The following is a 14,874-nucleotide window of genomic DNA, read 5'->3' as shown; positions in this document are numbered from 1 at the left end:
TGAACGTAAGTAGAGTTTTAGGTGTCAAACTACTACAATTCTACAGGGTGTGAATATTGCTACGAAATTAATAAATAAACGTAATTATCTTTTAAAATACCCTGTATAATATTACAAAAGCCTCATATTTTAAGAAAGAAGACATCGAAGAAAATCCAAAAATGTAAAAATATACGGGGTGCCCCATTTAAAAAAACGAAGTTATAAGCAACTTCCGGTATAACCGGAAGTTGCAAAGAGATGAAAATATTTTCATTTAATAGATCGTCCTTCAAAACCCCTTTATTCCAATTTTCATGAATCTGTTGCCTGTAGTTCTCGAGATATTTCTAATAGGCCAGTTATCTGCCTCACCCTATATAGGTATGTGAAATACACTATACATACATATTATGAATAAATAGATTATTTTTTTTATCAAAGAACTTTATTTATGCGAGTACTATTTATCGTTGACAAAAAAATGCGGCTCTTTAAAAATTTTGTAAATTGTAATTTTTGGCTCTTCCGACTCAAAAGGTTGCCGACCCCTGGTCTAGTAGCAACACGTGCGTGAGAGTTTTGGCAACAATGATCTCCACAAGCCCAATGTTCTATTCTAAACGTGAAATAAAGTATAGTATCCATTCGGGTATTTAATAGGTTGCTTCTACGAACTCCCGTCTTGTCCGTAGTACAATATCCTGGATGTAACAGAGATCTCTTGTTTTGATATTTGATATTCTGTATCTTTTAATATTTTTCCAGCTCTCAAGGTTCTCATTTTTAATAAGGTTCTGAAATTGTTTTCTCGTGGCACGTCGTTAAATGTTATGTTTAAATGGGTAGCCACAGTTTGGTTTTAATGACAATTACATTTTTACTTAAAAAATATTTTCAGTTTTCGTTTTCAAAGGATTAATGATTTTGTCTTTAATATGGGTGCCGGGTCATGAAGGGGCGCATGGGAATGAACGAGCAGATATGTTGGCAAAACAAGACTTGAGAGACACTTTTGAAGGCTCAGAATCTTTCTGTGGCATCACTAAAGATGCTACGAAAAACGAGAATTATCAAAAGAAATTGAGGGACACTCAAGGGCAAATCCAGACTAACAAAATAATCAAGAATATTAATAAAAAACTCTCGAACAACTTGATGAACCTCAATAAACGAGAGATCAACAGGGTCATTGAAATGGTGACTTGACATTGCCGTTTAGGAAACCACCTATACAAACTAGGTAAGGTGAATGAACCATAGTGCAGAAAGTGCGAAATGGAAGAAGAGACTGCCATACACATACTATGTCATTGCAGTGTGCTAAGTGATGTAAGGCAGGAATTCACTGGCCAACTGAGGTTTGAACCAGAAGAGATCCTAAAACTGCCAGTAAGAAAACTGTTGGCCTTCGTTGAGGCCACTGAGCTTATTAGAGTTTAAGGAAAAAACAAGGTATGGTACAAAGGCATTACGACCAAGTGGCAGAGACTAACGAGTCTCACCTGATTTAAGAAGAAGAGCAGATAAACTATACATAATTCTACACACTACATGGATCGAAGAAATAGAAAAAATTAAGATGGATAAATACAGAAAATACAAAATAATGATACTAAAAGAACAAATAACAGAAGAAAATGAGAATAATAAAATCTACTACAAATGATAAGAGCTAGAGAGTGGCAATATTCGAATACCTAGCAGGAATAACAATATTTGATAAAATTAGAAATTAGGAAATAAGAAATGAATTAACACAGAAATCCATAATAAATACTGTGAGAAATAACCAGCTAAGTTGGTATGGACACTTCTGCAGAATGGTCAAAAGGGTTTACGAAGCAAGAAGAATACGAAGCAGCAAGAAAGGGAGTAAAATATGGTCCCAACAAATACCCGAAACATGCAGGAAAAGAGGAAAAATCATTAGAGAAATGAAAGAATTAACCAGGGACCAAAAGTAGTATAAAAAATGAATAACGTTAAGAAAACTTATAACCGACTCCTCGCAGGGTGCCTACTGTGCAGCTGAAAGAAGAAGAGTTTAGGGAAAAATGTCTGTATTTGTCGGTATCTTAGAAGTAAAAGCCCCTTGTTCTTCATTTAATTTGGATTCTATATTACGCTTTCTTAAATTTCTCTTTAAGATATTTGTATGCAGGGTGTTTCATTAACAAGCAAAAAATACGAAGATTTAACCCAAAACACTTAAATAAAATATTCTTCCTTACCGAGATACAGAGTGTATTATTACAAATGTTCTAAAATGATTTTGAAGAACCTTTTAATATTTTTTGTTCAAACTTGAAACACAGTTTACACATGTTAGGATACTTTAACTAGTGTTAAAAGATAGTTTTCCGCTGTTACCAGAGGCGTGCTGTAGGGATACATATTTTATTTTCGCCCCTTTCCCCGTAACAATCTACGCCACTGTCGTAATAATCATTTCAGCATGTTTTTTTTATTTTTCGTTAATGTTTACATAAATATCATCCTTTTGTCTCAATGCGATAGAGTGAGTAGTTTTCAAGTTATTTGCGTTTAAGGGCAATGGATTCAATGAGATTATGTATTTTAAACATTAAATCAGATTATAATGTGTTTACAATACACATATTATAATCTCATTGAATCCATTACCTTTAAATGCAAATAACTTGAAAACTACTCACTCTATCGCATTGAGACACAAGGATGATATTTACGTAAAAAATAAGAAGAACCAAAAAACATGCTGAAATGATTATTACGACAGTGGCGTAGATTGTGGACGAAAAGTATTATTTATTATTGGATAGACAGTTCCGCCCTTGCTCAATGACGGGAAAAAACAAGCATCAAAAATACACAACATATATTTGTCAGATTGTCATTAAAATTATTAGATTGATTGTCATAATATAAAATCACATTTTTTAACAATTTGTAATTAATTTTTTAGCTGAATACAAGAAGTTTTTAATATAATATATTACAGTCCATTCTATCAGAAGTTTGTCCATAACATTTGGTACCTTCGAGCCCGATAAGCATAAAATTGTGTCCGATCGAACCCGATGATTGAGACAATGGTCTAATAGATCCAGATGGGTATGAAGATTATTGGTTTTTGAAGAATTTATGATTCAGCCAGATTGGATCCGCTCTGCCGATTGAATTAAATGTGAGGTTTTTCCATTTATTATCTTGATTGTTCTTTGTTTATCCTTCATATTTATTTCCTTTCAACAAAGTGCCAATAAATTATTAGATTTTTGAGGATTTTGGGGTTCAATTAAAAATTTTGATTTTGCGCATTGAATAGTTGATTTATAACCTATAATTTTATTTAGCTAAAAAATAATTACTTATTAGATTGATTTGTACACCTTTGTGTGTATGCAAATATGTATTTGAGTTGATTTGGAGTATTAGTTTGTGGAATGCTATACGATTTCTGATTATTATTAGTAGATATTGCTATTATTATTGGATTTATTTAAATATAAATGATTATAGGACCATAGCCAATATTCGGCTAAGTTTGATTATTAGATAAAAGACAGATTTAGATTTGACTTTTATTAGTTGATTGATTAGCGTTGATTTTTGAGTTCGTATAATTAAATAATATTATTTGCTACGTATTTTGATTAATATAAAGCTAAAAATGCCTATGAAAGCTTCTGATTTTCGTCAATTATATCGCAAAAGAGATATAATTGAACAAAGATTAAACAATTTTATTAAATTTATAGAGTCGATGACAAATATCGCGATTAATGATTTAAGCGAAGACCATTTTTCGCAAATAGAATGGAATACTGAAAGAACTAAAAGTTTAGTTACGGAATTTGATGAAATCCAAATGTCAATTGAATTAAATTGTCAGGATCAAGATATTCAGCAAGAGTATGCGAAAAGACAACGATTAGATACTATATTTTCAAAAACTTTGTCTAAAGCAAGAACGATTTTAAAAAGAAAATGTTCCGATTCATCCAGTTCAGAGTCGAAAAGGTTAGATATAAATCATGAATATAGTGGATTAGAAGGTGTCAAATTACCTCCTATTCAGTTACCTGTCTTTCATGGAGACTATTTGACGTGGATTGAGTTTAAAGATACTTTTGAAGGGTTAATTCATAATAATAAAGTATTGGCAGATATTCAAAAATATCATTATTTACGTGCGAGTTTAAAAGGTGATGCATTGAAAATTATACAAAGTTTAGATTTTTCTGCACAAAATTACAATTCTGCATGGCAGACTCTATGCAACAGATTTGACAACTCTCGGATGTTAGTAAACAATCATTTAAAAGCTCTTTTTGAGATTGAAAATTTAAATAAAGAATCTGCATTAGGTCTTAGAAGCATGATAGATTCAGTTAAAAAGCATTTATTCGCTTTAAAATCACTTCAACTACCGACTGAACATTGGGATGCTATTATGGTGTATTTGGTAAGTGGTAAATTGGATAAATTTAGTTCTAGGGAATGGGAAAAAAGAAAAATAGATAATTCTTTGCCAAGTTTAAACGAATTTCTTGAATTCTTGAAGAATCGTGCTGATTTTTTGGAAACTATAGAGTTAAGCAATGTGACAAAACCGGATTATAAATCTAATTACCAAGATAAACGCTCTAGATCTCTGCTAACTAGTAAAAGCAGAAGTTGTAATTTTTGTAAACAAAATCATTTGATTTACCTATGTGAAGAATTTCTTAAACTTTCAGTAGCCCAAAGATGGGATAAAATAAAACAATTAAATTTATGCCGAAATTGTTTATATACCGGACATTCCTACAAACAATGTAAATCGTTCGGTTGTAAGATATGTAAAGCCAAACACAGTTCTCTTTTACATGAAAATAAACCATCTGATATTCATGTTAAAGAAAACAGTTCAATTAATTTCAACCCGAACAATGATTCCGAGAATGAACCAAATAAAGTTAAGTTGTCAACTAATACTTCAGAAAATAATGTTAATAGAAATGAGATTGTTTTAAAAAATAATTGTTCAAATAATGATTATGTACTGTTGAGTACTGCTAAAGTTAGAGTATATGATAGATACGGAAATACTCATATCGCACGAGTAATCCTAGATTCAGGGAGCCAATCATGTTTTATTACAGAGGATTTTCTAAGTAAACTCGATTTAGACACAAATAGAGCAAATATTTGTGTTTCAGGAATTAATAATTCCGTTTCATCTTTAAATAAAAAATGTCAATTAAAAATTGGTTCTATATTAAACAATTTTAAGTCAAATTTACATTGCATAGTGGTGCAACAGATTACTGAGAATTTGCCAACTTATACTTTTAATGTCTCAAATTTCTCAATACCCCCTAATATAACTTTGGCAGATGATTCATTTAATGTAAGCAGTAAGGTAGATATGTTACTTGATGCTAGTTTGTTTTGGGATATAATGTTAGATGGTCGCATAGATCTTGGAAAGAATTTACCCTCCCTCCAAAATACTGTTTTTGGTTATATTGTGGTTGGTAAAGTTCCATATCCAACAAAAAATCATATTAGATGTCATTTTTCACAAATATTTAGTAGTGATGATTTACAATTAGAGAAATTTTGGTCTGTTGAAGAGCCAAAGTCTCATATTTCTTATTCAAAGGATGATGTTTATGTTGAAAATCATTTTAAAAATTCATTTTCTCGATCAGAAACTGGTCAATTTATTGTTAAAATTCCCTGGAAGGAACATCCTTCTGTCCTAGGCGATTCTAAACAATTAGCTGTTAAAAGATTATTGTATTTAGAGGATAGATTTAAGAAATGTCCCGAACTTAAAAATGGTTATTTAAATTTCATGAAAGAATATTTAGATTTAGATCACATGTCAATTGATTATAATTTAGATGCGGAAGGCACCACAGAACCTAATTATTTTTTACCACATCATGGTGTTATCAAAAATGAAAGCCTGACAACCAAACTCCGTGTTGTTTTTAATGGTTCTGCCCCATCGACTAATGGGAAGTCATTGAATGATATCCAATATTCAGGACCAGCAATTCAAAATAATATTTTGAGTATTTTGATTAGATTTAGACAACATGCAGTTGTTGTTGTTTCCGACATCAGCAAAATGTATAGGATGATACTTGTTCATCCCGATGACAGAAGAATGCAAAAAATTGTCTGGAGGAATAGTAGTCCTTCTCAGCCAATTTCAATTTATAATTTAAAAACCGTAACATATGGCACTACCAGTGCGCCATATCTAGCCATTAGGTGTATCCAGCAATTGTCATTTGATAATAAAATCAAGTTTCCTGAAGCAAGTGAAATTATTCTGAGAGATTTTTATGTTGACGATCTCATTACTGGATTTTCAAGTGAGGCTGAAGCTATTAAAAGATGTGATGAAGTGGTCAAAATATTGAAGTCAGCTTGTTTTAATTTAAGGAAATGGTCTTCAAACAGCCAATTGGTATTAGATCACTTTAAAGATTATTCCGATCCTTTAAAAGTACTTAATTTAGGAGATCACGAGTGTATTAAAACTCTTGGTATTCAATGGTCTAGTAAGTTAGATATTTTCAGTTTTCATGTTGAAAACCCTGATCTTTTATCAAAAATAACGAAGCGCACAATGCTTTCTGCAATCGCAAAAATTTATGATCCCTTAGGTTTAGCCAGTTGTTGTATAATCCTAGTAAAAATTATGATTCAATCTCTTTGGTCGTTAAAACTTGATTGGGATTCCGAAGTACCCTCTGATTTGTGTGATAAATGGAAAAAGTTCCAGTCTAAATTATGTCACTTAAATGATTTAAGAATTCCACGGTGCGTTCTGAATAATAAACCTAAAATAATTGAATTACATGGATTTAGTGATGCTTCACAATACGCATATTGTGCAACAATTTATGCTCGATGCATTGATTCACAAGGTTCTATAAATGTTCACTTGTTATGTGCTAAGACTAAAGTCGCCCCAGTCAAAATATTGACTATTCCTCGATTAGAATTGTGTGGTAGCTTATTATTGGTCCAACTTATGAAAACTGTTTCAGATTCTGTTACTTTTCAGTACACTCCATATTATTGGTCTGATTCACAAATTGTTTTGCATTGGCTCAATAATGACCCAGCAAACCTTCAAGTTTTTGTTGGAAACCGTGTTGCAGAAATTCAAAGATGTACTACAATTGAAAATTGGAATTATGTTAGCTCGTCTGAGAATCCTGCAGATATTGGTAGTAGAGGAATTTTGCCAGACCAATTAGCTCACTGTAAGCTCTGGTTTAATGGCCCTCAATTTTTATCAACAGATTTTGATAAAACTAAGTTCTATGATTTACTTGATATATCAAACCTTCCTGAAATGAGAAAGAAATCTAAGGCATTAGTTTCTATAAAAAATGATTTTAATTCACTTTTTTATAAATACTCGAATCTGAACAAATTAATTAGAATTATGGCTTATTGTAGAAGATTTGTTAATAATTCAAAGTCAAAGTCTAATAGTAGAAGGTATGGCCCGATTTCAGCAATCGAATTTACTGATTCAGAGGTTTTTCTTGTTAGATTAGCTCAGACAGAAAGTTTTGTTGAAGAAATTTCATTATTAAATAACGGTAAAGACCTTTCGTCAAAGAGTAGATTATTACCTTTAACGCCTTTTCTAGATGAAACTGGATTATTGAGAGTAGGAGGACGTCTTAGAAAATCTTCTAGGAATTATGATGGGAAACATCCCTTACTATTAGATAAGATTCATGTTTTAAGCAAACTAATATTGAGACATGAGCATGTGCAACTTCAACATGCAGGTCCACAACTCTTGTTAGCGACAGTTCGTCAAAAATTTTGGATAATTGCGGGAATGTCCCTAGCTAAAACAGTTGTAAGGAATTGCATTAGATGCTATCGGTTTAAACCCAAACCTGGTTCTACGATTATGGCTGATTTGCCAGAACATCGTGTTAATATATCACAACCTTTTTTCATAACTGGATTAGATTACGCAGGGCCAGTTACATTAAAGGATAGAAAAGGTCGCGGATGTAAAACGTATAAAGCGTACATATGTTTATTTATTTGCTTCGCCACGAAAGCAGTACATTTAGAATTAATTAGTTCTTTGACATCTGAAGCTTTCATGGCAGGCCTTAGAAGATTTGTTTTTAGACGCGGTAAACCCGGGCATCTGTATTCAGATAACGGTACAAGTTTTGTAGGTGCCAAAAATGAACTAAAAATTTTGTATGATTTCATTAGAAAATCAGAGGATGAAATTGTCACCTCTTGCGCAGCTCAGAATATTATATGGCATTTCATTCCTCCTAGTACTCCAAATTTCGGGGGATTATGGGAAAGTAATATAAAAGGGGTAAAATATCATTTATCTCGTATTATTGGTCAAACCCTTCTAACTTATGAAGAATTCTGTACATTTTTAATTCAGATTGAAGGCACTTTGAATTCACGTCCTTTATATGCTCTATCATCTGATCCTAACGATTACACTCCTTTAACTCCCTCACATTTTTTAATCGGAAGACCGATGACCGCTGTCCCTGATCATACGTTTCAAGGAGAGATAAAAATAAACCAATTGTCCAGATTCCAACTGATTCAGAAATTGTTGCAAGACTTTTGGAAGCAATGGTCAAAGATTTACCTGAATGATCTCCAACAACGTCATAAATGGAGAAGTAGTACTTCCACCATTCAAGTCGGATCTTTAGTGCTCTTAAAATCTGACAATTTGCCCACTTGTCAGTGGCAGTTAGGAAGAATAGTGTCTGTTCACCCTGGTGATGATGGTGAAATTCGAGTGGTAACTGTTAAAACCGCTCATGGACTTTATAAACGAGGAATAACTAAAATTTGTCCATTGCCATTAGCTGAGACTTGTTTCTAGTGTTCCTCATTAACTTAGATGATTTGTGTTTGAACGGTCTTGGAGCTGTTCAAGGCGGGGAGTATGGACGAAAAGTATTATTTATTATTGGATAGACAGTTCCGCCCTTGCTCAATGACGGGAAAAAACAAGCATCAAAAATACACAACATATATTTGTCAGATTGTCATTAAAATTATTAGATTGATTGTCATAATATAAAATCACATTTTTTAACAATTTGTAATTAATTTTTTAGCTGAATACAAGAAGTTTTTAATATAATATATTACAGTCCATTCTATCAGAAGTTTGTCCATAACAGATTGTGAGGGAGAAAATGGGGCGAATATAAAGTATATATCCCTACAGCACGCCTCTGGTAACAGCGGAAAACTATCTTTTAACACTAGTTAAAGTATCCTAACATGTGTAAACTGTGTGTCAAGTTTGAACAAAAAATATTAAAAGATGCTTTAACAATGGGCTAAAATCATTTTAGAACATTTGTAATAAAACACTCTATATCTCGATAAGGAAGAACATTTTATTTAAGTGTTTTGGGTTAAATATTCGTATTTTGTGCTAAGGTTTCTCCAGTTACGATATGGACAATTGTTAATGAAACACCCTGTATATTTTGTAGCAAAACTTATGCGCACAATTATAAACAATCAAAAATAATAAATATTTGTACACAATAGAAGCATACAATAAGTCTTGCGAGTTTTTAAAGAGAAAATAGGTTATATACAGAATATTTTAGCATAGTTTTCAATATTTAGTAATTTATTATAACAAATATAGCGACACGCTTCATTTATTATTTTTTTAATTGCTAATTTTAAATAATAACTTTTCCCAAAACGAAAGTATGCGTCTCATGTTAAATTCACATGTGTATCGTTCCTAAAATACAAAACCAGATTGTATAAAATTAATGGTTTTTTCAGGGAAACACAAATTGCCAGATTTGCCACACTCTTTATGTCAACTTCTTAAAAACCACAGAAAGATTCTCAGCTTTTAAAACGGCAGATTTAGTAATTTATCGCCTTTTCTGGCCACATGGTAGAACCGCATACATGATGACATAATAGTGTTGTGGTCTCGTTCAGTATCGATATAGCGGGCACGCAGCGCAGTCACACCCTCGCTAAAATAACAAACCCTTACGAGATATAAACGAAGCACGCTTGTTTATTAAATAAATAAATATATTACTGTTCGTTGTTTTACACTTACTTTAATTTCATAATTGTTTCCGTAAACCACCAACGGAACACAAGATACTGCTTGTTTAAGACAGTTAAAATAAAAAGAAACATTCGATCGAATTAAATGGCACAACTAACTTCAGAAATATAAATTACCAACCTGTTATAAAAGTACATGTTGTATTCATCTCCAGACTGCGGAGAATCTGAGTTGGAGCTAGATGTCGAATCGTCTTTAGAGTCTCTTCTCGATGACACCCGTTGCGGTTGGGGCGTCCACGAGACAGACGTGTTCGGAATCGGTACTGTTTGTGTTGGTTTATAATTTTCTTTGCTAGTATCGTTGTCGCTGGAGAGAGAATGTTGCGCCGTGGGCGGTGTTCTTCCATCCTGACTACTATTACTCGAAGAATCACTTCCGCCGCCTTCTTGGGAGTCGGAATCGTTAAAACGGTTTTCCTGAAGGAGGTTCATATCATCGTCCACCTCGCAAAATCCTTCACTACTGACGCTTGATCGATTGCCATCTCTTTCGTTAAGTTGGGAATGTGGGGTGAATTCGATAGGATTCATGCTCATGACGTTCACGTAATCATATCTTGCAGTAACTCTAATGAGGGAATGATGGTGATGGTGGTGATGATGGTGGTGGTGGGAATGTGTCGTATGGATATGAGGATGTTCACAATTTAGAACAGCTTTACTGGAATTTACCTAAAAAATGAATCAAAATTAAATTTTGAACATATTGATCTAAATAGAGTATTTGGTATAAGGACCATACCCTCTTAACTTAAATGATAACTGCTTGTTGTGCTTTTCTAGATTGATACCTATTCGTTCTGTGCAGCTGACGTACAGTGGTTCCAAACGATGAAAACGTGATCATGAGGTAATAAAAGTTCCTATCTAGGGATTTTGATGTTTACAGATATTTTCTCGTATCATGGTAGATAGAGACGTAATCCGCAGGTATAAATATCAGACCGGATGTACCCTTATTCATAGCTCAGGAACAAGTAGTGAACCCTGCACGACGTTATTTTGGCTGGCCGTGAAAGTTAAAAAGATTGTGTATATTGAAAACGCTGTAAAACGTTTTGTACTGTATCAATTTTATCGCTATAAAGCAGAGAAGTATGTATAAGATATGCATATGTAAGATATAAGTTGACTTAAGATTTGATAATAATAAATGCATAAATTTGTTAATGAATAAACAGTAGAAATATACTTGAAATAACCAAAATTTTGTAAAGATCCATTCAAAAAGTACAGAGTTCTGCGACTAACGTTTATTAATCAAAATTTTGTAAAGATCCATTCAACAAGTAGAGTTCTGCGACTAACGTGTATTAATCTCAAAATGCACAGTAAGAAGATACATAATCACATTGGTTTAGCTGCCTTTGCATTGCTGGCAGATATTTGAACATAAAAGTGTGAAATGGCACATATAGTCTGTTCGCTAAACTCAGACGCAACTTTCTAGATATTTTAGTCGGTAATTTTGCCAATTTTAGTAAAATTGGCAAAAAATAATTACTAAATAGTTAATAATCACTAAATAGTTAGTAATTTCGCCAATTTTTGCAAAATTGGCAAAAAACAAAAAAGTTATCGACTAAAATATGTAGCCAGTTGCGTCTGAGTTTAGCGAACAGACTATATTAGATGATTCTGGCGGTTGTTGAGATGTATTGGCGGTTGTAAATAGGTGTGACAGTAAGTGTCTTGCTGTTGCGTTTAGTAAATTTCAATTTCCGACTTATCATCGACTTATTTCGTATGCTTTAAATGATGACTCACGGGTAAAGATTCAGGGACTCAACTGTATTTACGGTTAATTACAAAATTTTCATTTTATTACTGCAGATTTATAAATCTTTTCAATGGTGTAAATCTTATGATGATGACATAATAACCTATAGAGGGCGATACCTGCTCAGTTGTACGGAGCGAATATACTATCGTTGTTTCAATCAACTTTTTTTCTTTTCTTGGCATGAGCATTAACCATTCAAAGTCTCTAGTCTAGTGCTATAATACGATAAACGTGTAAAATAGCTCCGTAACATTACACAATCTGCCCTGTGATGTATCAAACACAATATAAATAACATGCACGTTATCCTGCATTTACGTTAAATTCTACAAATTGATGTGATGTATGACAGATAACGTTTCTCAAAAGCGTTATCTCATAACGTGTAGCCGTTATCTGGTAACATAACAGGTTCAACTTAACGCCACCTATTTAACCTCTTGGTATAAAATAACGTGTAGTATAAAGAATAAATAAATATAAAAAATGGACAATTTAGTCCAGAATTTTATCAGATTGTAAACGTAGGGTTATTAAAATAATTAGATGATGCTATTATAAGGTCTGTAAAGTTATTTTTTAGAAATAGTGTATTATTTTTGAGGTTATGTTATTTGTAAACAAAAACATTTTATTCATATAAATGAAGAAAACATACAGACTATAAGAGACCAGTTTGGCCAGATTCGGTAAATCCATTTGAATGTTCGTTTTGTTGTTTATTTCAATCCTTGAAACAACACGACAAACAAAAATTAAATAAACTGCACAATGCACAATAGAAAAAACACCTCACGGGTCGAGGGCTGGGAATTTCAAATAACATCTTGGTTTTGGTGCCAGGCCCAGGGCCAGGCCAGATGTGCAAGTGCGATGAACTGATGAACAAGATGCGTACTTCGCCGCACGCTGCATGTTTATGTCTGTCTTCCTCTAACGTATTCAATTTCTGTATACTGTTATTCTTGTCGCGCAAGACGATACTTTAACGTTTTGAAAATAACATGCTGGATAACGTGCACGTTAAAACAATGATACATCACATCTAATTTTTGGCAACACGTTATACAGGCTGTTATAATCAAACGTTATGTTAACATAACGTGTACACGTTATGTATAACGGGTTTGTTACATCACAGGGCTGAATATTTGAGCTGTGGAGAGCAAATTTTTAAACACAGTGTTAGTCCAATAAATGACCGTTTTGGAGTGTAATGTTCAAGGGCAACTCCGAATTGCATGAAAATTTGGATTTTGGTTCTATTTACCCTCCACTTCGAAGTTGAATTTGTGCTGTTAGTTGCTTTTACTTGGAGGGTGACAGCCACCCCTTCTCGGGGGTGAAAAAAATACGTTCAAGATAAGCCCGGAAATGGATAAACTGACTGATTATAAGCAACTTTCGTTCTATAGAGTTTTTTATGTAAGTCAATACTTTTCGAGATATTTGCGATTGAAAATGTAAACTACGTTTTCAGACGGTTTTCCGCAAATAACTCAAAACGTAAATATTTTATCGAAAAAAATATTCTTAGAAAAAGTGTAGCTTATAAAAAAAACTAAAATAATGGTGTATCAGTAAAGTCTACAAACCGAGTAAAAGCAAAGTTGTAGATCATGAAAAATACGTTGTTAGTCGTTTAATTCCAAATCGAACATTTCAACGTGAAATCACCGAAAAATTAAGCAATTCTCGGGAGAAACTGAATAACATTTTTTAAAATGTTGAAAAAAAGTTGGACCCTTTTTTTTGGTAAAAAAATCGTGAAAATCTCCCTCTATTTAGTACCCTAAATAAAATTAATCGTTACCGCTTTACCATTTACTTTAAATGTATGTATATTGTTTACGTGATCTGTAAGTTTGACATGTTTGAAGTGCTTATTTTTGAAAAAGTTAAGTGGTATAAAAAATTTTTCTGAAAATTTTGGAAAAATTTAATTTTTTCGAAATAACTTAAAAGGTACTATTAGTGATATGAAAAATCTCAGAGTAAAAAAATGTAGGTTTTGCTGTTATAAATATGATAGTGTCATTTTGTCTTTCCGTAAGACAAAAATTGGTTAGTATATGGCTATTCAAAGTTTGAATATACTCGTGTATGCTCTCGTTCAAGCCTTTTCAACTATAAAACTTTCAAAAATAAGCACTTTAAGGGGGAAGTCTACTGTGACAAAGGAAAAATCAGGCCGATTTTCCGGATTTTTTTTTTCTATCAAAATATGACTCGTACATTAAATTAAATTAAACCGTCAGCTTTATTATATATTCAAGTATTTGTAAAAAAAAATTCAAGTCGAAATATTCAAAATTGGCATCGTGACACTCCTTCAAGCGCAGGTCCGTTTTTTTAGGTGTCCAAACGGTGTACATGAAATCTCACGTCTGGGTGATCTGAAACAAAAAACAAAATATGGTTATCATCTACATAGTATTGACTCTCGTCTGACGGAGAATTTTGTCGATTAAAAATTTTGACGCCGAAAAAAAAATTCTTGAAATTTTTTTCTATTTTTTTTGCCAAAATTTTATGTTATTATTGTATATAACAATTAAACAAAAAAGATATCAAAAAAATTCTCCGTCAGACGAGAGTCAATACAATGTAGATGATAACCATATTTTGTTTTTTGTTTCAGATCACCCAGACGTGAGATTTCATGTACACCGTTTGGGCACCTAAAAAAAACGGACCTGCGCTTGAAGGAGTGCCACGACGGCAATTTTGAATATTTCGACTTGAAATTTTTTTTACAAATACTTGAATATATAATAAAGATGGCGGTTTAAATTAATTTAACGTACGAGTCATATTCTGTTAGAAAAAAAAATCCGGAAAATCGGCCTGTTTTTTCCCTTGTCACAGTAGACTTCCCACTTAAACCAGTGAAACTGACAGATAATCATGCCTATTCTGTAATTCATTTCGATGATAGAAGTCAGTAAAATCGAATAGAAGTGACCAAGTCGAATAGAAATAGT

The 14,874-nt window shown here is 32.6% G+C and overlaps 1 protein-coding gene across 3 annotated transcripts in view; it reads right to left on the bottom strand.

Moving 5' to 3' along the window:
- Positions 1 to 14,874, bottom strand: part of LOC114326802 (zinc finger SWIM domain-containing protein 8 homolog) — a 252,478-nt gene that overhangs the window by 53,047 nt on the left and 184,557 nt on the right. For all 3 annotated transcript variants that reach the window (XM_028275247.2, XM_028275246.2, XM_028275248.2), the window contains one exon: positions 10,226 to 10,779. In XM_028275247.2, coding sequence (XP_028131048.1) covers positions 10,226 to 10,779 — 554 coding nt within the window. The remainder of the gene's footprint in view (positions 1 to 10,225; positions 10,780 to 14,874) is intronic.

This window comes from Diabrotica virgifera, chromosome 4 (assembly GCF_917563875.1).
Source record: "Diabrotica virgifera virgifera chromosome 4, PGI_DIABVI_V3a".
Taxonomy (NCBI): domain Eukaryota; kingdom Metazoa; phylum Arthropoda; class Insecta; order Coleoptera; family Chrysomelidae; genus Diabrotica; species Diabrotica virgifera.
This window is presented reverse-complemented; position numbering and strand designations above follow the sequence as displayed.